The sequence below is a fragment of the Galendromus occidentalis genome, unplaced genomic scaffold (genome assembly GCF_000255335.2).
Source record: "Galendromus occidentalis unplaced genomic scaffold, Mocc_1.1 scf7180000077434, whole genome shotgun sequence".
NCBI lineage: Eukaryota > Metazoa > Arthropoda > Arachnida > Mesostigmata > Phytoseiidae > Galendromus > Galendromus occidentalis.
The window spans coordinates 189,814-211,140 of NW_003805422.1; the positions used below are offsets into that span (position 1 = coordinate 189,814).

At 50.8% G+C, this 21,327-nt stretch overlaps 2 protein-coding genes across 2 annotated transcripts in view; one reads left to right on the top strand and one right to left on the bottom strand.

The window, feature by feature from the left end:
* The first annotated feature begins 3,975 nt into the window (after nucleotides 1–3,975).
* On the top strand, nucleotides 3,976–6,414 carry LOC100902018 (QVR superfamily protein rtv). Its single transcript, XM_003742886.2, has 3 exons — nucleotides 3,976–4,033; nucleotides 4,114–4,317; nucleotides 5,232–6,414. The coding sequence occupies exons 1-3, from the start codon at nucleotides 3,976–3,978 to the stop codon at nucleotides 5,429–5,431; spliced, it is 462 nt and encodes a 153-aa protein (XP_003742934.1). The 3' UTR covers nucleotides 5,432–6,414.
* A 362-nt stretch (nucleotides 6,415–6,776) lies between these two features.
* LOC100902167 (uncharacterized serine-rich protein C215.13) overlaps nucleotides 6,777–21,327 on the bottom strand; it is a 55,102-nt gene continuing 40,551 nt past the window's right edge. Inside the window, exons 2-4 of the mRNA XM_003742887.2 lie at nucleotides 9,145–9,259; nucleotides 8,810–9,026; nucleotides 6,777–7,571 (exon numbers count right to left, since the gene is read on the bottom strand). Of these exons, the coding sequence (XP_003742935.1) occupies nucleotides 7,394–7,571; nucleotides 8,810–9,026; nucleotides 9,145–9,259 (510 nt within the window). The 3' untranslated portion in view covers nucleotides 6,777–7,393. The remainder of the gene's footprint in view (nucleotides 7,572–8,809; nucleotides 9,027–9,144; nucleotides 9,260–21,327) is intronic.

A 21,327-nucleotide genomic window follows, 5' to 3' on the forward strand; every position in this document is an offset into this window, starting at 1 on the left:
TCGCGGATTATTCTTGTCAAGGAGGAATCGTATGCACCTGCATGAATCGAATCGCACTTGGATGAATATTTCAACGATCTGTGGTAGATGTAATCCATTCGTCTTCTGACGCCTCAGCTCGCGGTCGACGGGCCCTCGAGAATTATTCTCCCCGAAACTAATCGAGATTTCCGGCGTTTACGGCTCGATTCGCCGATGTGGTTCGGCGCGGAGTCGCTTATACAGCGCCAGAACTCGCGCAGTGGTCTCCACTCTCTACGAGCTTCCCCGTTAGGGTGTCATATATCACAAAACAGAAACATCATCGAACGTGATGAGACGACGTGACCAACATGCGGCTCTCACTGACTAATAAAGCTACAGGGACGCTGTCTATCCATCTTGAGTGCATATCCTGCCGGGTTCAGGGCTCAAGTATCTTGGTCATCGAGCCAACTGATTTCTTCGCTTCATTGTTCAGCGCCAGCATCAGAGATCTTTACTTTCTCGTAGTGTTTGTTTTTCCGTCATGGCAATAGGAATTGACCGAAACGAAGATCAACAGTCATTGGATTAAGATGTCGAGAAGCCGAGCGAATTGCGCTCAAGTTCGCCAGAATCGGTGACTACGCGGCCGCGGTTCCATATAGAGCGTTCCAGTTCTGATAGAGTGAGTGAATGTCCGACGCAGGTTCGTTGCGCCGAGCGGTAGTTCCGAGTTCGTGTGAACAACTGAATGGATTGTGTTCGATTCGCCTAATCGTTGCCTACTTTGCGGACCCCTCGTAGAGCTTGCGATCTGGTCCCTGGTGGCGACTCCACCCGGGACCTCATCATCCCATGGTGCACTTCGACCCTCACTTCAGTGGAGAGAACTCAACGGTGACCAACCCCGGGGTCGTTTCACTCGCAACAAGAAGCTCTGCTCTCAGCTTCCGAACTCTGAAGCGAGTGCCGTGAGTCGAGAAGCTTCGGTAAAAAATCCGGTGGCACTTGTCGGTGAAAATCTTGGACGCGGCTACGAATCTGACGTAAGTTGAAGTCGAGCAGGACCTGGAGTCTTGAGGACATCACGTCCGATCTAGTTCAGCGAGTTTCGTAGAAGTAGGTGATAGGAAGCTTCAACGATCAATGCTCATGATTGGAATTCGGGAGGTCCCTCCCTCAGATTGCCAGTCCATTGTGGTCTTCGAGCAATGGCGACCATAAAATCTCTATGCTGTAAAACCATAGATCAAGCGGAGCGCAGGTTGCGTTCATTTTCTGAAAGAGGAGCAAAAGTCGACGAATTCAAAAATCGAGTGCGCTCTGAAATGAATCGCGCGGGATTTCCGGCCGACCGGGAATCGATTTGTCGGGCTGACACGAGCAGGAGCTCCCTCTGACTTCTGCCGATATCTACATATTTTTATCACGGTATCGCTCTCGGAATGCTCGGAGTTCGGAGAACCGCGGGTGGCAGGTGGGATTTTCCTCATGGATTGCGAAGCCTGATATTCCCCTTTCGCCATCGAGAGACTCGCTATGATCTCAATAACAAGTGATTTCGCCATGTGTTTCCGCTGAACATATGAGTTGGATATCGCGGGACAGGACAGCTGGAGACCGTTTCGAGGTGGCGTCTTGGCTCCCGGATACCATTCACTAATATGAGGTAAACTCCCTCGTATGAGTCAAGAACTTGGATCCGCACGCTGCGCATGCCCCGAATCTTGAATGTGTGCGGCTCCGTCAACCGCTCCAATGTGAAGAAACGGCCGAAGATGCAGTTGAAGATTCTCCCGCGAGATGGCGCGCGGAGCTTCTGTCCACTCACTCTTGGCAAACGCTGTCGACGTCACGAATCTTCCGTAAAAGAAACAGAGAACTCCGTTGGCTCTGAGTTCAGTTCATTGTCTGTTGTTTCGTGTCTCCAGTACGCCCTTAGATCTGGAAAAGTGAAGGACTTGCTGGGTTGAGCTAAGGATCCTGCTCTCGCGTACGCAAAGTAAGTCATCCCCTCACAAGATGCGGTCCCGTCGAAGTAACGGTACCGGAAACAGTAAACAGTGCGAGCAGATTGCAACATCGGGCAACATTCGAAGCGTTGACGTCTGGCGGACATGTCCAATGCAGTTGTCACACGGCCGTGCGGAACTAGCCCCGCATCTGACTCGCCGACGCCCAGATATGAGCATGAACTCGGAAGGGAACGAATTCCTTTCTGATGAAACGAAAGCACTTTTGGCAGAAGTCCAATCGCAGACCGAGCCGGGGCTTTCGAGCCGTTCTCTCGGGTTCTAAGTGCTGTTGCGTCGAAGTCATCATTGGCTATGTATAACATGGTCTGAATGGGACGAAAAATTTTCACGACATGTTGTCCGGCCCGAAACTGTCGGGAGGCGCTCTTCCGGCTCCCGATGGGCTCCCAGCCAGGAGCGTCACCGGTCCGCCATGGGAATTATGAGGAATTGAGTCCGAGCTTAGCGATTACAATCACTTCTACGGGTTGTTCTCGGGGAGTTCTCTGATGATATGATTTCTGCGGAATGACCCTTTCCTCGCTTCTGCCTCCACGGGATGCCACGGCCCCGAGCCTACACGGTGCATGGGCAGGGCATCGAAACAACCTGTCGCTTGGCTGGCAGGACCAGATTCCCATCAAGGCTGAAATAGTGCCCCGGCTGGATCGTTTCCGGAATAGTCAGATCGAATATGTTCAGGAAGCCTTAGAGTAACAATCTGAAGTCGAAGCCCGAGGGGCATCCTGGATATTATCTCCATCGATTGTGAGACGTCCAATCGGTCCCCAGAAGCCCGTCCTGGGAGCTTGAAGACAGAGGGAGCGATAACGGAAAAATATTGAACGTGCCCGTGTTCGCCCCATCGGAGCCGTGTGAATAGCGAGTACCTAGGTACGCTGTCGACGAATCCTCATAGGCTAGTCGTTGTACGAGTACGAATTGGAATGTCGTCCCACTGGCCCAATTGGAATGATTCACACGCTCGGTCGGTTGTTCGCTCGTTCGCGTATACGTCCTGCCATGCAGTCCAGCTGAACTATGGGGCGCGGTGAGTGCGAGTGAGCGCCGGTCCATTGTCACCTCAGTGTATTGCCGCCTCCGACGACCCGCTTCTCTTTCTCCTGTCGATCTATCACTCAGCGTTCGGAGTCCGCCGAATCGGGCGAAAGCTGTTGTTTTCGGAAAGGGGTTTCTTGCGCGGGGGATCTCAGTCTTGACTTAACACCTGAACAAATAAGAGCATTGCTCCCAGAGAAGATCGAAATTCAGCGTGACGTCCCCGAATCGCGATTTTGAGAGAGCGTGGATCCATGTGCGTCTCGGGGGTGCGTATCATCGGAGCCTGGTCATGGCTGACTGCTAACTCAATGTTTGAGTCCCGAATCGAACTTATGAAAAAGTTTGACTTCATGAACGGTACGTTTAAGGGGCCAAGGTCGACTCCGGATAACCTTCGCTCATATCCGAGGTTGAACGAGCCTGTTGCGCAGTTCGCTCGAATCCTCAGCTCCAGACCGAGCCCCGCAGCCCCCATCGCGAGATGGGGTCGATTCGCATTCAGCGGAGGAGTCCTATTGGACATTCTTTGAGGCGACGCGTGGCTCGAAGGGCTTTCGAAAACTCCACATAGGGCACGTGAACCTTTGACAAAGCGGAGCCCTCGCGTCCAGCTTAGATATTCTTTCGTAGTGCGTAGGAATCACCGGCTACATCAACGAGATGAGAAACCAGTCTTCCACGTTGAATTGAGATCGCATTTCCGTCGGATCCAGAAATTGTGGGAGATTCCTTTGCTCACGGTACGAAGTATCTTTCGCAGATCGTCGAAAGAGGAGAATCCTCGACTAACTCGGTGGTCAACGGAAGAGATTCGTCAGTGACAGTCTGCCATTCTATCCCCATTGTCAGCAGCCCTTTTCTATCGGTTATTTGTGAATTTTGAGAAACTTTTCCAGGCAATTCCCGGGACCCGAGGACTCCCGAAATATATACCATGCGAGGCCCGCTGCTCATGCTTGCGATCTCGTTGGCTGTCGCAACAATCGCGGAAGGTAGGTTACTGAGTATTCTGGAAGGCGTTCAGAGCCCCACCCGATTCTATGAGAGCCTTGCAGCCTCCGGTACGGCTCAGCGCAATATACGAGTCCGTTCCTAATTGAGATGATCGCCACAGGTCGATCCCAGTCCTGCTTCAAGTGCCGATCCAGAGGTGACCGAGGCGACTGCAAGGACCCCTTCATGTACAATGCGACGGCAGCAGAAAAAGTCAAAGGCATCAAGGTTGAGCCATGCGCTTCAAAGTGGTGCGGGAAGATCATCGAAGGCAAAGAAGATGGTGAGTCTAAAGCCATATCATTCCCTCCTCCCCGATCAGACATAGAAATCCGATCTATAGCATGATGCCGTTCCCCTGAATCGAACAGTATTCAGATTTCATTGAGGAATCGACCCATGCCCCAGGACGCATACGACGTCCGACTCATTGATCATTTGATCATGCTATAATCCCGCTCGATACTTTGGGAATCCCCAATTTATTCCCGTCCTCCAGAGAGAAAGTCGAAGGGAAACGAGGTGGGAAGTCTTGTACTCGATTCAAGAGAGATCGCCCCATCGATAGCACTGATACTTGAAACACGGCGATATTATGCTCTGGCCGATGCAGAGCCTCCGCTGAGGGTTCCGACTCGATCGCGATATAGTCCCCAGATCCCGAATCGAACCCGTTCAGGAGGAAACGTGACCGATGACGCCGGCGCTGGTTGGTTACTGCGGGTCATTCACAGAGTTTTAAGTGAATTCCACGCGGATGGCCTTGAGCCGGCTAGACCGAGGACGACTGTGCCCTCTAATGAGGGCGGTGTTTCGAGAGTCCCCGGAGGCAGCACAGATTCCGAGAACACGTGCAACATGGCTGGCTCCCCAGCCATCAGTCCCTGAGGGCTAATCTGACCCTACGAAAACGTTGCGGGTCGAGCTGGACGCAACACGAATGCACCGTATGCATCCCCGCATTCGGTTGGTGTTGGTATCGTTTCCGTAGGCGATAGAACGCTCGTAACCTCATCCTCATCAGATTTCTCTGGAGCAGAGTAGATACTTAGTTCCTTCAGAAACTATTTTCTTGATCGAAATTCAACGAGACCGATGCATCGCACGATCGATGACCAATGATAATAATAATGATAGTTTTGACTCACGAAGGATTCATTAGAATCGTTCTCATGCAAATTGATTTATCCATTACAGATCAAGATTTCGCCACAGAGCGTCTCTGTCTCCAGCGACCGCCTGACGATAAGGTGGAACGATGCGCGGATGTCGTGCATAAACGGAAGAACGTTTTCATGTGTTTCTGCAGCGGAGACCTGTGCAATTCTTCGGCCAGAACCACGATGTCTTTCATCCACCTCGCGATCGCTTTCCTAATAACGAGATTCCTGCTGTAGAATGATTACGAGAGAAGCCAAAGCAATCTGAATCATGAGCAATTATTATTGACAGGGCATCGAACATCAGAGCCTTTGCATCTACGATCGTTCTCGAACTTTCACCGTACATATGTATTAAGTTATTTCTACTGAGAGGAAGAAAAGGGAATGAAACGAATGCACCGATGGAGCTGTGGGATTGACGGAGCAAAGATCAGGATGCGGCCAGCCAAGACCTTCAAAAGCGCGAGCCGGGCTGCCATGCTCAGAGGGTTTCGATCCCTGTCGATTCGGATGCAACAGAATGGTGACTGAAAACAAATCTGGGATCTCTGCACGCTTCAGCTACTAAATATAGGTACTCTCCCATCGGGACCTCCTCCCCGCTCGCTATCTCGTTTTTGATGACACCTCGCTTCCCGTTACCCAGAATCAACAATATTGAAGTTTGATGTTATCTTTATTGCCTCTGCCAGCGACGTAGCCTCGGTCGTCGACAGCATCGAACTGAATGAGCAGCGGAGGGGAGCTACACGCGATTGTTCGGAGTTATCCTTAACCTTACCGTTTCATCCGCTCCGCTGCTGTGCTTGTCTTGGAATTTACTCGGAATACTCTGAAAGCACCGAGTACAGATCTGCGACAATCAGGACACGGTGCCGGATCATATCCCAGTGCTCAGCACACGTACCATTCTTTGTATGACATGTAATAGGATACAGGCGCTGAAGCTGAAACTTCAATCGTTGCGGCGTTCAAATGATTCGTATACATCGTGTAGAGTGTTTTAGGTAAAATCTTCGGATCCACTCAAGTACTCTCTCGGACTGCGCCGGGCTCCATCTCCCATAGCTTCGAGAAGACGCCGATTCATGCTCATCCGCCGCGTCAGGCAAGCCTTGGGTTCCACGGTTCAAATAATTGGCACCCTATACAATATTACAGTTTTCTGTTGATCTGTTTGTTGTACGAAATAAAAAAGATCGAGAGATCAAACCAAATGATTCCGCTGACCTCGCTCAATTGATCCTCAAATTCTCACGTTCTCCGAGAACGGCTCTGATATCGTCCGAAGACGGTTAGAGCCGATTCTGACTATGCCAGAGCTCACACGAATGCCGTGACGCAGAGGAGGGACGATCCTATTCTTTGAATTATATCTCTACGGTGGAGTCCAGGAACCTGAACTTCGACCGTGCAATCGACTCTGGGGCTAGGGGAGGGAGGTACGAGCAGTAAACGGCTTCTCTGGAGAGGCCTTCTCCTCACTGTTGAGAAGAAAGGAATCGTATCCTGCTCGAACGGAGGTTAAGGAACAAGGGATTGAGTCGATTCGGTAATGAGGGACCTAAATTCGAAAATTCAAACAGTGGTTTATTTTAGTGTATGATACTTTGATGGATGAACTGATGGCTGAGGGATGCTTTCTCCCTCGGATGAAGAGGAGAATGAATCCATGTGACGGCAGCGGCACTTGCGGCAGGTAAGCTAGTGAACTATTTACAATGAGAAGGCCTAGGCTACATCTGCCCACCGACAGAAGTGTAGCGCTACAATGTGCCCTATTAACCCTAACTGCGCAAGTCGCCTGCTTCGAGAATCCGGAAATTGAGACCACGAGAGGGACTCTAAGCCGCGGACGCTGTTCCAGATAGACATACGTGGCTTCCGTCACCACAAAAGAGGAGGTCTTCACGAGATCCGGACGATTTCGGGAGACCCTCAAAAAAGTCGCGTAGATTTCTTCTTGGTCGATCGTTTCTCCAAAAGCCCTCTGAGATTCGGAGGGAGTGGAGAAATCCGTTAGAGCGCAGAAAGCGAAATTGATTCCTCGAATCGCTTCTCTTCTGTACAATCTACACAATCATCAAGCTTCGAATGGAATTTTGACTCTAATAAATAGAATCCTTCATCGAATTCCTTCATCAATAGAACGGCTCCATGCGATGTTCTTCGTGATGATGATTCTCCAGGGTGAACTCAGACGAAAATCTCGTGATCGCTCTCTGAATGAAGTTTCAATTCGAAGCCGGAATCCGAGCCCGACGATATGTTCGATATAGAAAATGACCGCTTCTTTCGACTCAAACTCGAATTCGAGGGAAGTTGCCGGCACTTTCTTTGGCTGTAGGCGCTGCATCGGCGACAGCAGGTGGACCTAGAATGGAGAAGCGTTAGAGAGGAGCTTCGTGTCGCTAGGCGCAGTTACGGCCTCAACCTCAGCTGTTAATCCAACCAGAAACCGCCAGGCGCAGTCTGTTCGTTGCAGAATATTTGTAAGTGTGAGCGTGTCTCGTGTATCTACCGCGGGTCCAAAGCCAAATTTGATTTTACCAAAGCCCTAAAACGAAAACCAATATTCGGGTCGAAAACCACACTTGATGCAACTGATACTTCCGAAACCATACAGGTAGGTACTACACGTTTGGAATCCGTAACGGCAACAGAACACAAGGAGCCCGGACACTCCAGGATGAATGACACACTATCGCTAGACATGAGATTATTGTTTTTACATGCCACAAGACACACCAAAATAGGAAAAAAATGCAGGAAGATGGAGGAAAAATAAGAATCGAGGTGAGACTTCATCCACGCCAGATCAGCAGTCCTCAGATCAGGCCACCAATATATCCAAGCAGCACCGTTTCCAACGACATCGGACAATGTATACCAACGGAAGATCTGATCAGAGTGTTCTGGTCCCGATCGCGCTCTATCTGAAGCAGACAGCGCGTGTTGTAAAGACGACACCGACCAAACAGAGATTTTCCGACGCTTCGAGTTACAGGAAGTGTTGACGACCGTCCAAATCATGCCCACGAGTTAGGACACGGTAAAAGGAAAAATCAAACCATAGGGTAGGTAGGTAGGATGGTTGGTAGGTTTGTTCGTTGCCTCCCGGCCGGGTCCCCTTGGAAATGGGCTCGTTGGTGTTTCTCGGAGGAAGTATACAGGGTGGATGGATCATTTCAGACCTTTCCGAGCCATCATGGCCAGAAGGTTGAAATCGTGCCAGAGAAAGGAGGGGAAGACAGTGCCTTTGTTCCAGAAACCAGTCTACCTATCTCCTTAACATCTAGATGACGACCCCAAGGGGTCCCCGCGAAAATTGTCCGAGCCGCCATCGAGAACTCGGTCATTACCTGCTTTCGACCTCATTTCGCGTGGCGATGGAGACCTATCTAATGGTTTATCAATTATGTATTCTAACTATCGATGGATAACTGATGATTCTCGGGATTAGCGACAAGCACACTCGCTACCAGGAGTGAAAGTCGCGAGCGGAATTTCCATAAATGACCCTCGGAATCTCGCTATCAAGTGACCCCGATGCTGGAAAGGAGAAATGAGGGAAGAAAGTTCCCAAAGTGGGTGCCCCTGCAAGGCGGGTACCTTTGCTTGACCGAATAGGAGCTTCTCGATGAAGACGAGGTCGACATTGCTGAAGGCGATGAGATGGGGGTCCATGAAGGCGTCGAAACAGGAGTTGAAGCTGCAGATGAAGCCGGTGATACTGTCGTATCACTCTCCGATGAAGATGATGACGATGAGGAGGAGCTGAAGGAACTCGATCGTGACATCGTGAAGTAGCTGTAGTGCTCTGGAATGACTGCGCGAAGAGGACGGTTAGGATGATAGGTCCGAGGAGGTCCGGGGGTGAGATCTCTGGAGTTCACGTGCGTCATTGAGGTGTCAAGAAACGAGAGGCGATATGGTATAATAGTTACCCATGTCCGACGGTGTTGATGGTACGAATATCTGGGACTTCCGTAGATCGCTGATCGAATCGTAGAGGTTCAAGAGCTGCCGGAAAAGCTGGTTGTCTTTCTCAACGAGCGAACCCTGGGAGAAATGAGAGAAGAGAACCGATGTCAACTTCTGATTACGAGATGGATGAGCGGTTTGCACGTGGTGCTTAATCATTCCGACGCGTCATAGTTTCGAAATCATCAATTCGTAAGCGGCAGTCCGTCGCAGGCATAGCCGTGCTGTAGGAATAAATCTCGATCTAATCATCGGAGATGGCGATTCCATGTAACGGCTTGCTGGGAAAGGTTTCTTCGCGCCGATCGCAAGGGACATCAGCTCAATGAGAGTATATCCGCTAATCGAAACCGTATGAATGAAATTTTCCCACAGAACTCAATAAGTGGCATGCGGGCTTCTCGGCCTCGGGCCTGGTATACAATTCTATGGCCAGTTCATTTGCGACCCATTCTGACATGGAAGCTACGTGTGGGTAATTCGATATATTGGGGAAGCATCGATCAGCGAACTTTATAGTTGATTGAACAAATATTCAATGGATCGAGTGGCATCGAGCCATCTCCCTCCCCTCGGCCGATTGGAAATACGGCTCCATAGTGGATGTCATGAGGGACTCGGAGAATTGAATGTTTATGTCGATATTAATTTCCAACACACTGGCCGGAGAAATTCCTCCAATCGCCGACTGCTTCGGTTCCCGTTAATAGCTCGCGGGCGAATCCAGATCTCAATCCGAACGAAGTTCATCGATAAATTTTCTTAACGACTTCAATTCCTCTCTTCATGTTGTTCCTTCACTCCCGAATTTCTAGATTCGCCGACATATATATCGCGTTCGCAGGCCGGCGATACAGACTGGTGATTAAGCAGTGGTGGAAGTTCATACAAAACGACGCGAAGAATTATTTGCTGGGTCTTCGATTCTCCCCATTCGGATGAGCAGGGGAGTTTTCGTCTGGCTTCCAAATTGTCGCGCTGCGGAGGGGCACCGGAGGAGAAGAGAAGCGACAAGACGGAACCCGCACATCATTTCATGAGCCATCGTACCCGTTCACCTCCTCAGCTATCGGAATTTTTCTCCCGGACGGATGGACGGCGAGAAATGAATCATTCCCAGGAGACGTTACTGCCAGGTCTCAATTATATGCGGACAGATTCCGATGCTCTGCTTGATTCTCATCGGAGCCATCATTCGGTCGGTTCGGCTCAGGAATCGTATCAACCCTTTGCAAGGCTCTGCTCCGATCGAAAGTTTCCGAGCCGAATCGGGAAAAATGAGATTCTGAGAACTGAACGACCATCTCGCATTATTGTCAATTATCATCCGGAACTCTTGAGCGACCCTGTGAACCGAACATGAGCCGTCGAATCAATGGATCAGGTATGAGGGAAATGCGGGAAGAAAAAAAACAATCTTAGGAGTTGTCCAACCGATTTGGCGCTTTCGTTGTGGCTAAGCGTCGCAAATCCGCGGAAGAAAACACATCCGACTTCTGTCGAATGGCGTTCGAATCCAACGTGAATTGGGATGAGACGACCCCACGGAACGGACTCTTTGATGCAGACTTCCGATTTGAATCCGCGTGTCTGTGTGTCGCCTTTTAAAACATTAAATGACACGTCATTATTAGCAATTCAAGGAGCCAGCTGTATCAGAAATGTTGTTTATCCCGTGGCCCCATCGGTACGAGCGAAAACTCCGGAATCGACTGTTAGCACAGCCGAAGACTACGACGAGCGACCGACGCCTGCGACGATATGGCCCTAATGAGTTCCCTGGAGAAAATAACGACCGCGATTCGATTGGTGCTTGCAAGAGATATATCTCTTGTTCATCATTCGAAGGCTGTCTCCATTGATGCTTGCTACTTCAGAAAGATATTGTGAATGCTCAGAGAGAGGAGGATAGTACGCTGAAGGAGCCTAGCGACCGAGGGAGCGACGGATTGACCGACGATGCATTACTTCTCTTATTCTAATTTCTGACTGCTAGTGCCCCCTGGCTCATATTCCATCATCCCCGTGATGCCCGTCGCATCCGTATCTCGCATGTGGGAACGAATTCTTCAGCCGGCTTCTTCCCCCTGAATATATCGCATACGTTTCCCGCTCGCGCTCCTTCTCGTTTTCACATCTCCTCTCATTTTCCGCGCCGATACTGCGACAGATGTGATTCATTCGGGGCACTCATTCATTTGCCTGGTAATTTATTTCTGGCACTCATGAATGAGCGTTCGGACCGCTGGTTGAGTAAGTGAGCGCGCTTGATTGTGAGACGTATTCTGTATTCCAGAGCTAGGTCGCATCCGATATCGGCGGTATAATTTGTTAGATAAAATCAGTAGGCTCGAACTCCGCCGATATAAAAATCATCCGAAACAATCTTCTGGGAGCAGTCCATAATTTTGCTGATAAATGTATGAGGAACGATGTGACATCCAGAGGAGTCGCCTCTAAGCGGCCATGCCCCGCCCATGGATTCTCTCATCTGTTGAGGATTGTCTTGGACTACCAAGGAGGCTCCGGGGATCCGCAAGAAACTTACGGTACTCGGAACTGCGAGTCTATCTGTCGGGTCACTTTCGCCGCTTGTCTCCGTAAGTCGGCGAATATTTCTGCCGCTCCCAGTTTTTTTCATAATCTTTTCGATTATTCGCTATGGCTGGTCCTTTTCCGCATCTGTCATCTTGAATCGAGAAACCCCGTGGTGTTCGGACGCCGCACTGCATATAAACACACAGAACACAGGATAATCAAAGTACCTACCGATGGACGAAGCAGAGCAATCGTCCCAATAGTGGTACATGACGCGCACGCTGTATAATGGAGTCCGGAAAGAGGACACAAAAGTCTCACTCGAATATCGATATCGTCCGCGCCGCCCCATCTTGGCGAATGATACCGCTAGATGTGACAATCAGGAAATAAATCATTGGCGTCACCATCCGATCTGCATGAAACGGGCGAATGATTGCCACGAGCTCCTCACTATAGGGTCCTCCGTAGCTTACATGAATGTTTAGTCGTAGAATGGACGTTTCCTGCGTCTGGATTCGAGATCTCCCCCGTTGTTCGCTCATCTCGCCAAAATTCATCTCTGAGACACTGACGTCAGCGGAAAAAACTCCTGATGTTCTAGCGCTGTTTCCGGTATTCGGCATCGGGCTGACGCACAGAAAGCCGCATCAGCATCACGAAATCAAAAGCGAAAGCCATCAAACATCGATGACATGGTGTCGGATGAAAATGAGCCTTGAAAAGCCGAATATCTCCCATCGGTATGTGTGTTCGTGTTGACAGCAGCGTCATTAAGTTTTGATCAGATGGTCACGTTTTCATTCAGATCTGCGAGCTGTTTCTGAATGGAGCGATTGCGGATCGCTACCAGAGTTGTGGGGACATTAGAATTATTATCATTGTTTTTTACGGTGTTGATCGCCCAATCAGCGGGAAATTTCCCGATGTAGGCTTTCTTCACCATCACTCCTGCTCCGATTCCATCGAATCTCCACGCCTCTAAGCTCGATTCGAGCTTCGAAGACGTCACCTGTCGGCGATGCTTCCCCGAGAAGATCTACGTGACGCAGGGACTCTCCGGATGATTAGCGTAAGCCCGAAGGCCCTCATTCTTTGAATCGATCAGCGAGCAAACAGTACACTATGAGATCATCATCATGGGGAGGACAGTGATCATCCCCGGCACACATAAAATAATAGTTATAATAATCCAGCAAAGTACTGTTATTCAACTTGGATCTCTTGATGTTTGTTGATCGCCCGCCAAGGATCGAGTTTTCGTGACGAGACGGCACCAGACGGTAAATGCTCCGAAGAGCGATGTCTCTCGTGATCGATGGGTGGAACGATGCTTGTATGCGCGCCGTCTTGATCAATGGGGGTATATACCGAATTTTTGATTGAGAGGATAGGGCGACGACCAAGATCGACAAACGGTGACATAAACGCATTGTGAAGCGTAGTCGCGGCTTGATCTCATTGCCTCCGGCACCGAAATAATTCGCCAGAGTTCTTCCGAGCGGGCGCCCGTCAGCAAGAGCATCGAAAGCTCCTAACTCTGGCCAATTCTCGCTCATATAACACTTGAACGGTGTCGATTCATCAGCCGACAGAGACGATCGACCGGGTTCCCTGTTTTGTTTCAATCCATTCAAGAGCCGTTCACTCAACCTATTCGTCAGCCTGGCAAGCTAACAAGCATCCCGGGAACGAACATCGTCGATATCATTGCCGCCGCCGAAGCTCTATAGAAGAATTCGAAGATTGATCCATCCGTCCGAGGCATACATAGGTCATGCGAGTAGGATCGATAGCGTCAGCACAGCGAGTTTGGAAAAATCTGAAAGGTCGCCGGCTCCATCGAATGGTCAGCTATTGACTCTATCTTCATCGTCGTCACCGGTGCTGTTGTCATCTTTCTCAGCCACATCATTTTCATAGTGGTCGTTGCCGCCGTAGCCGCTGCGGACATTGCCTACAACATCGTCGATAAGTCCGTAAAACAATCCGTTTGCTCCTAACAATGAGGTATTGCGACTCCTGGATGTTTGCGGTTGTTGTTGTCGGCGACGACGTCGTCGAAGGAAACAAAGGGAAAATCGTTTCGCAAAAAGTGTCTCTGCCAATTACAGCTTTCCGACGTGTGCAGCAGCTTCGACCGTGCAGCGACCGATATTATCCAGAAGCGTGAGGCGACCCGGAGCCGATGCAGCAATTGTCCGCCCGCTCCGTGTTTACATCCACACCTTACGACCGATGACGGACCGACCCACAGCGAGTAGTGGCTCGCAATTCGACTAAGCAAGTGAACAACAGACATTGAATGAGACCTTGCGCCATGAAAAAGATGGCAAACATTTCTTCACACGCTGGCTAGAATGATGTCTACAGATCGAAGTCACGAATAATTGTGTGACACAAGCGGGACAGTGAGCGCTCCGAGTGCTTTCCATTTTATTCGGTGCAACGCTTGATTACGCGAACCTGGAGAAAAACGGAGAGCGACAACAGAATCCTCCGCCGGTCGGCCACCGCAGATCCAAAGAACCATCGCACCCACTCTAATTATTGCGAGCGAGCAGCGAGGAATTTCGAGCCGCTTGATGCAGCAACGCGTGGAACGGATTGCGTCAAATGGATTTTAAACTTTAGTTGACGCCACAGGACGTGGGCGTTATAAACTACTGTTGAGTTGCCTGTTCTACGATTCGATGCTGATTTGATTGGATAAGTGGTTGAGGGAAATCTGAGCGAAGGTGGACGATGCTATTGGAAGGGGATTGCGTCGAGTCGGCATTATTGAAGGCAATTATCCACTCGCCTCGATGGCGAAATTCATTCATTGCTGATTCTCCAGCCGGAATCGATCGAGCAGCCTTCACATTATTACGGTCTATGGCAGACAGGAATAAACCCGAAGACTCGAATCTTAACCTGGCTATGAGGATTTAGCCCGTGCCTTCGCTGCCCGGCAAGAACGACTGTCTAGGACGATAGTCGAAAGTTGCTCCTGAGAGCGCTTCATTGCCGACGGTCCATCTCGATCCTCGTCGTCGGCGGTATCGATCTCATTATCCCTGCCCTCATCGACGCACTCCCTCTGAGTGAGTTCATTCTCTCAGCATCCCGCAGCAATCCCTCAGATTAGGATGGGACTGATTGGCGACACTCTGGTGATTTTTTCGGAACTCCAACCTCGTCGAATGAGTTTCTTAAAGAGGCAAGTATGTCGACGCCGGGAGAGTACTTGATCGAGCGTAGAAGAATGCGGTCGTGAGAAAACTTATGGAATTGGTTCCAGGTCAATCAGACACTCACTGGGCCAAGTCGGTGGTCAGGCTATCGGCTGCTCATAGATGATTAGCGTTCACGCCGGTCTACTAGCGAAATGGACATTGACTTAGTAACTGCGCGCGTCGGGCAATCTTTTTCGGAGCGTCAGTCATAAGGAGGCCGGTCGGCTTTTGTTTCGCTGTCAGTGTGGCTTTTGCTTTTTCTGAATAACTTGGTGCTTATCATTCATGCGCTACCAAGAGCGACAATGCTCAGACGAAGATAAGACGGCAGCAAGCGGATAGAGTATTGTGTCGCGGGGCCAATTAAACACAGCGACTTTGAAGGCCTACATGGAATCGTCCAGAGAGCCTAAATATCCAGATTCAACCAGTTGGTTGGTCAGTTAGCCAGTCAGTCAGCCAGTGAGCCGGTCATCCATCCAGCCCACCAGCGCCCCTGAGACATGGACAGCGCCTTTGATCCATGTGACCAGGCGATCCGAGTAAGAACCCGGACGGAGCTCTTTCTGAAAGCCATACCGTCTTCCTCGTGGAATGAACTAATATGTTTGGAACGTAATTACAAAGCGTTTCGAGGAAGGAGGGGGCGGCAACAAGAACACGGTAGCCGCTCTGGGCCGCTAAAACAATCGCTCTCATTGTCCTCGTTCGGCACAAGTACCAGGTGCTAGCCGCTTAATTGTTTCGAGCGGAGCCCATGAGCTGTGAATGGGGAGCCGTTTCTGTCCGGAGTCCATGCGCCAGACGGAGCCAAGGAGGGACGAACTGATCCATCGATAAGATCCTTGAGTAAATAGCCGAAAGGAAAGCTCCATCGGTTTCAATGGCTGTTGCGAGACGAGACTAGGTATCTAGACCAGGTAACGCTTGTTGCCTCAACCGAGCCTCGGAGCGCTGATTCGGCACTTCTGCTTTCGACGTAACGTCTGCTTGTCATGTATGGCTTCTGAAATTCATTGTTCGATGGCATCGAATCGGAGTGTCCGTGGAAGACGACACCGTTCGGTGAATCATTAATCTCGATCTACAGCCGTTGTCGTAGTCGGCGCTGCGATATCGCAAACGGCTGTCTTTTTCCTTTTTCTGTTTTTCCTCCTTCCTCTGCTTCCCTTTTGCTCCGAGCAGAGATGCGATTGCAAAGTCCTCATCCGAAACGACAACAGGCGGCCAACATCATCAATCGGATGGGACCGAAACGAAGTTGGGTGTCCAGCCCGCATCTGTCATCTGAGTTGGAGCTGATCAATGCCGAAGATATCGCTTCCGATTCGATTTCGTCTCAAGTGACATCGAGGGGACACGGCGGTGGTCACGAAAGTATCAACCGCCTCGTCGGACCAATGAAGACCTGAGGGGTGCCAGCTTCAAAAATCGATGAAGATCACTACGACCGTCTGGGCTGGCGATAATGATGATAATGTCATACGTTGGATAAACAGAAATTCGCGCATCTTTGCCGAGGCTACACTTTTCCCGTATTCGCATTCCGGCTGGAAACGATCAGACGCAAATTTTTCGATTAGCGACGCCGGCGTTCGGCGAAGTTCGTTGCTGCTGCTGCTGCTGCCGATGAGAATAATTGTTTTCGATTCTGTCCGTCGTCTATATCGTATTCGACACAGTAAGTCATATGTTCGTTCTGCGAACGAAATCGCCGAGCGTGTGCACCGACTGCCCGTGAGTCGGTGAATGAGACAGCATGATCGGTGCTGGATACCAATCTGTTCCGATTGCGCACTCGATCATTCGGCCCAAGCGGAATCGGATTGATATGAAGTTATTATAATGATTTTGGATCGAGATTCTTATGACTCGCTTTCCAGACGACGTCTGCATACGCTGCTCGATGCAACGAGGGACTAGCTTCGCGAAAACGGTCCCCGTTCATATTCGAAGTTCGGCTTCTCCCATGGGCGCACGGACATAAAGTCCAGTGTGGCGCTTGCTTGCGCGCCTCCGCGACATATTCCGACGACGTAATGAGAACGATAGACTAACGAGCATAAAATGTTTATTATGACAGGAGGGATCGTGAGACGGTAGCATGTTGTCTCCTGATTGAAGTCGCAGATAATGCGCGAGAATTCACATCAGCTTGTCACAGACTCGAACCCCGCGATGTTCTGGCATGTTTGCTCTTCCTCATTTTGTTCCTTCTCTTGGATGCGTCGACTGTCGGCAAGAACACCGGCCTTTCGGACCCAGCGGTCGGACTCTTCAGAATGTTGCACTGTTTCCTTTGCCCATTCGACCCATCGTATGTCCGTCCATTTATGAAGCAGCGTTTCCATGAGGTCGTTATAGAAAATTTATCAACGGGTCCTATAATGAGAATGTCCGTCGATTCCCCTACATAAATCTTATATCGGCGGCCTCCTTATTTTCACTCAATGAGTTTGCCTGCTCGCTCATCCGCTCCCGATGGTGGTATTTTCTGCTTTTCTGAGGAGCTTCAATTGCATTTTCCGTTCTCTGTTAGTCGTCGACTGGCCCTGAAGCAAAAGTGGACCGCCGGGTCCGCGCTCGGTTTCCGCGTAAGGGCCAACACACAGGGTACAATTTTTTTTTCTCGCTGAAACTCATCACATTAGCCGTGGCTAAAGCTTCACTTGCCGGGAGCTACTGCGGGGATAATCAGAAAAAAAACGGCAAGACGCTCAGCTGGTCATAATGTCAGCCTGTCGCTCGCTCGCTCGTCGCCGTCGATGTTCGGGCGGTGGCGGCGGCGGCGAGTCGACCAGACCGCCAGATATTGCTTTCTGAAGTTTGGCTTCTCAGGTGATAAATGTCACCCATTGAAGACCGCTCAAGGAAGGACGGCGCTAAGCTGAGGAAGCGCGCAACCCTTCGACACACTGATGCTCACGAAACACAAACAACAACGCTTTCCGCCTCTTGGACGAACTTCTATAACGGCCCGACCCAGAACATGGACCGCATGGACAGGAAGAAGGAACTGCCGTTGACGGTGAACAAGAAAACGATGACGAAAAACTTTTCCCATCGCATCGCCTATGTACGTTTTGTCGGTGATTTTCCGGAAGCCTATCGCAAAAGGTCCGTTAGGGTCCCTGTGCCCGCCCAAATGGACTATTCTCTGACGGCGGCATCAACATCATCAGTGCCAGCAGCAGCAGCGGCACCGAAAACAATGATGTCGACTGCAATCTCTCGTCGTGAGAGGACTCGTTTCCGTTTGTATATTCGGTGTCCGCCATCGTTCGTGCTCGAGCAAACACGCTTGTCTGATATGAGTTATATTTGATCTGTGGTTCAGACGATTCACGGTGCGTGTCTGACCGCGCTCGATTCTACGCTGCGTGTCAAGATTCCCCCGTCTCTGAATCAACTCGTGAACGTCTGAATCGTACGCGAAGAGTAATGCGCGAAAATGACTGTCGTGGATCCTAAACCTCTCTCATTCATTAGACTATCCAGCGCACGAGACGTGAAGGAGTGAGACTTGCAGAATATCCGAGCCGGGTCGGCGAATCGTCGCCATTGGGAATCTTGTCGCTGGGCCATCAGCGGAACAAGATCGACCAGCTCCGTGGTTGTGAATGGGGCGAATCCGTCCGTCCTCGAACCGCGAAAGTGAGACATCGGCATACCCATCGGTTTCTCTGACTTTTTGTTCAACCCTTCACGGGAGGACAGGCATGTCAGCGAGCCAGGCGGCGAAATAGATCGACTGCGGAGGAATCCTCAGCAGCGTTCAGTCTCGGACACGAAAACGCGACCCCTTGGTCCGGGTTGCGGCAATTCCTTGACCTATGCGTGCTCTTGATGTCATCGGCTCGAAACGCACCGCTCGGCGGTGAGCTATGCTAGCTAGCAGCGAATTCAGATTTCGAACACGCTGAAAACAGTTGTCGCGCGATTCCGAGCGGAGGAAAATTCATCAAACGAGCGTACCCTGTGTCGACAGAGTCGTATCACACGGTCCGGGTCGACTTTTTATTTTTCCAAAACACAGGCGCCAGAAGTGTCTTGACACGAGAGCATTCCATTCTGCCCTCACGCGATGCTCTTTCACACTGCTGTACCATCCAACGCGAATCGCTACGATGAGCAATCCGAAAGCGGCCAGCAGGAGGCAGGAGTTTCCACAAGTCGAATCCCTGGAAATCCTCAGACGAGATCCGTGCCCAAATTCGGAGAATGTGCGTTAGCAGTCGCTCACTGTTAGATAATCCGTCTCGGACTTTGCCGACACCCTCGACAGAATGTCCGGCTATCTTATACCGCGAGGAAAGATGGACGAGAGGCGGGAGAGAGCCGCGATTCAGCTAGCATAGGCGTCTGGTTAAACGTATAATAATTATACATCAGTCGGGTACAGTTGAGTGAGTGAACACGATAGTCAAGGGGACATTCTAAAAAATCATCTGACCGAGCGAGCCGCCTGCCAGCTGAACGATGGGTCGACGGCGAGCCGACTCGCAAGTTTTGTTCAGGGAGATCTGATTGACGAGATAACAGGTCCAGCGTTTGGCTCAGACACTGCCTCAAGGCAGACTCGTGACTCCGCCACCGCTGCCGCCAGTAACGTGAGCAGAAAATGAACAATAACGCAGATTTGGAACGAGAGGACGGGGAAACTGCAAACTCCATCCAGAGAAGCATGCACGACCCGGCTACGTCGCCGTTACGTAATAGACGGTTGCAATCCGACGGCATGGTATGTGCGCCCGGGGTGCACGCGTCAGGCACCGTTCGATAATTATGAAGCTTTAGTGGGATTCGGAGATTCACGATTTTTCTTTTTGAGAGAAGCTGTGCAACGAGGCTCGCCCTCCGAGATGACAGACCGACTTGTGAGTGGTAGACTGACCGACTGACTGAGTGAATGATCGACCGACCAACCAACTATCGGACTGATTGAAGGACGGTCGATCGACCCGACAGACGGATGGATGGATGGATCGACCCACCGTCGGAAGCGTGGATCAAGCGTCCAGTCCGTCCGTCTGCTCCGTACCCATCGGAGCGGAAGAGCGCTGCGCCGCAGTCAACGGTCGAATAGATGTCAACGCACTTGGACAATGAGTTCGAGTCCCCTGCGAATTTGAAATGCACAGACTGAAAGTGACACCGAGCCGAGCTTTATGGCCATCCGACGGACCGTTCCCTGGTGGAGGCGTGCACGCTTCATCCGAGGTCTATCCGCCTGACTTTGAGCATTCTCAGACACCTGTATGTTCTAAAAACCAGCTCGGTGTAGATTGAGTGAACCCATAGAACACGTATGGGTTTTCTCTTAACCAATCGATCAGCGCTCGTCGTTCCATTATGACAACGGGCGATCCGCGCAGCTTACGCGACCAGGGTGCAATTTCTGAATGTTCTCCATCTTCCGAAACGTCGAAGCCCACGCCCTTCTGTCAATTTCGACCGATTCCCATGACGCGGTTGCATCACAAACGAGGTGTCAACGGGCCGTCTCTCAAGTGATGCGAATGCGCTTCGTCGATGACGTCGAGTACTCACTCGTCGCGTGCACTGTGCGCGGCATGAACGCGTCAGATCCCACGACCAGATTCTTAATTCACGCGGAGGCAACGCCGCTCTTGCATCCGTCACCATGAACATCATAATCCATCGTCACGTCAGAGTTCCTGACTCGGGGCCCGGAAGAAACCACGAACAAACGAACCACCATTACCACGACGGGATCCAATGATCCTCTGATGGTATAGACCGACCACTTGAGAGATAATTTCTCTCATTCCGCATTATTCGGGAGGAGAACCCCGCTTGCTCGGACTCTCTGGTCGAAAGTTGCTACCTAGTTGATCGATGCATAGGAAAAGATAATGGGTGCGCACCTTCCTTCGGGGCGCCAATGTCTCCATCTCGAGGAAACTGATCGGCAGCTCGCCCCGCGGCTCGCGACGCTCCATTTGCTCGAACGCTCATGAGCGTTGTTCCGAAAACAATCGCTGTAATTTCTCCAGTGCATATTATCTGTATGTCAGATTTTGACTTTGACCTTGTTGCGGTCTCCGGCTCGATCGGCCTGCGACACAACGCAGTCCATCATGTGATCGGTCGCCGCCGGCCGGACGATCGATTGCGTGTTCGATCGCTCAGCCGAACCGAGATTTCGTTCGTCGTCTGGTACTTTTTTTCCTCCTGCTCGCAGTCCTTTGATAAATAGTTCAAAGTCAATACTGAAAGCTCGGAGCGGTAGGCGACGTTACGCATGCGACTGTCACGAAGTCGTGATATCTGAAGGCGCTGCCAGGGGAACGACATATACGTCTCAGGTGTTTCGCACCTCGCGGCGCCACTTCAGACTGTCCGTTGATTGGCTCGCTCGACCAGTCA

Excerpts from the sequence above, each read along its gene's own strand:
- LOC100902018 (XM_003742886.2), top strand. The coding sequence starts at position 3,976 with ATGCGAGGCCCGCTGCTCATGCTTGCGATCTCGTTGGCTGTCGCAACA. Across the intron at positions 4,034-4,113 it reads TGTCGCAACAATCGCGGAAG|CGCAATATACGAGTCCGTTC; the intron begins GTAGGTTACTGA and ends GGTACGGCTCAG. Across the intron at positions 4,318-5,231 it reads CATCGAAGGCAAAGAAGATG|ATCAAGATTTCGCCACAGAG; the intron begins GTGAGTCTAAAG and ends TATCCATTACAG.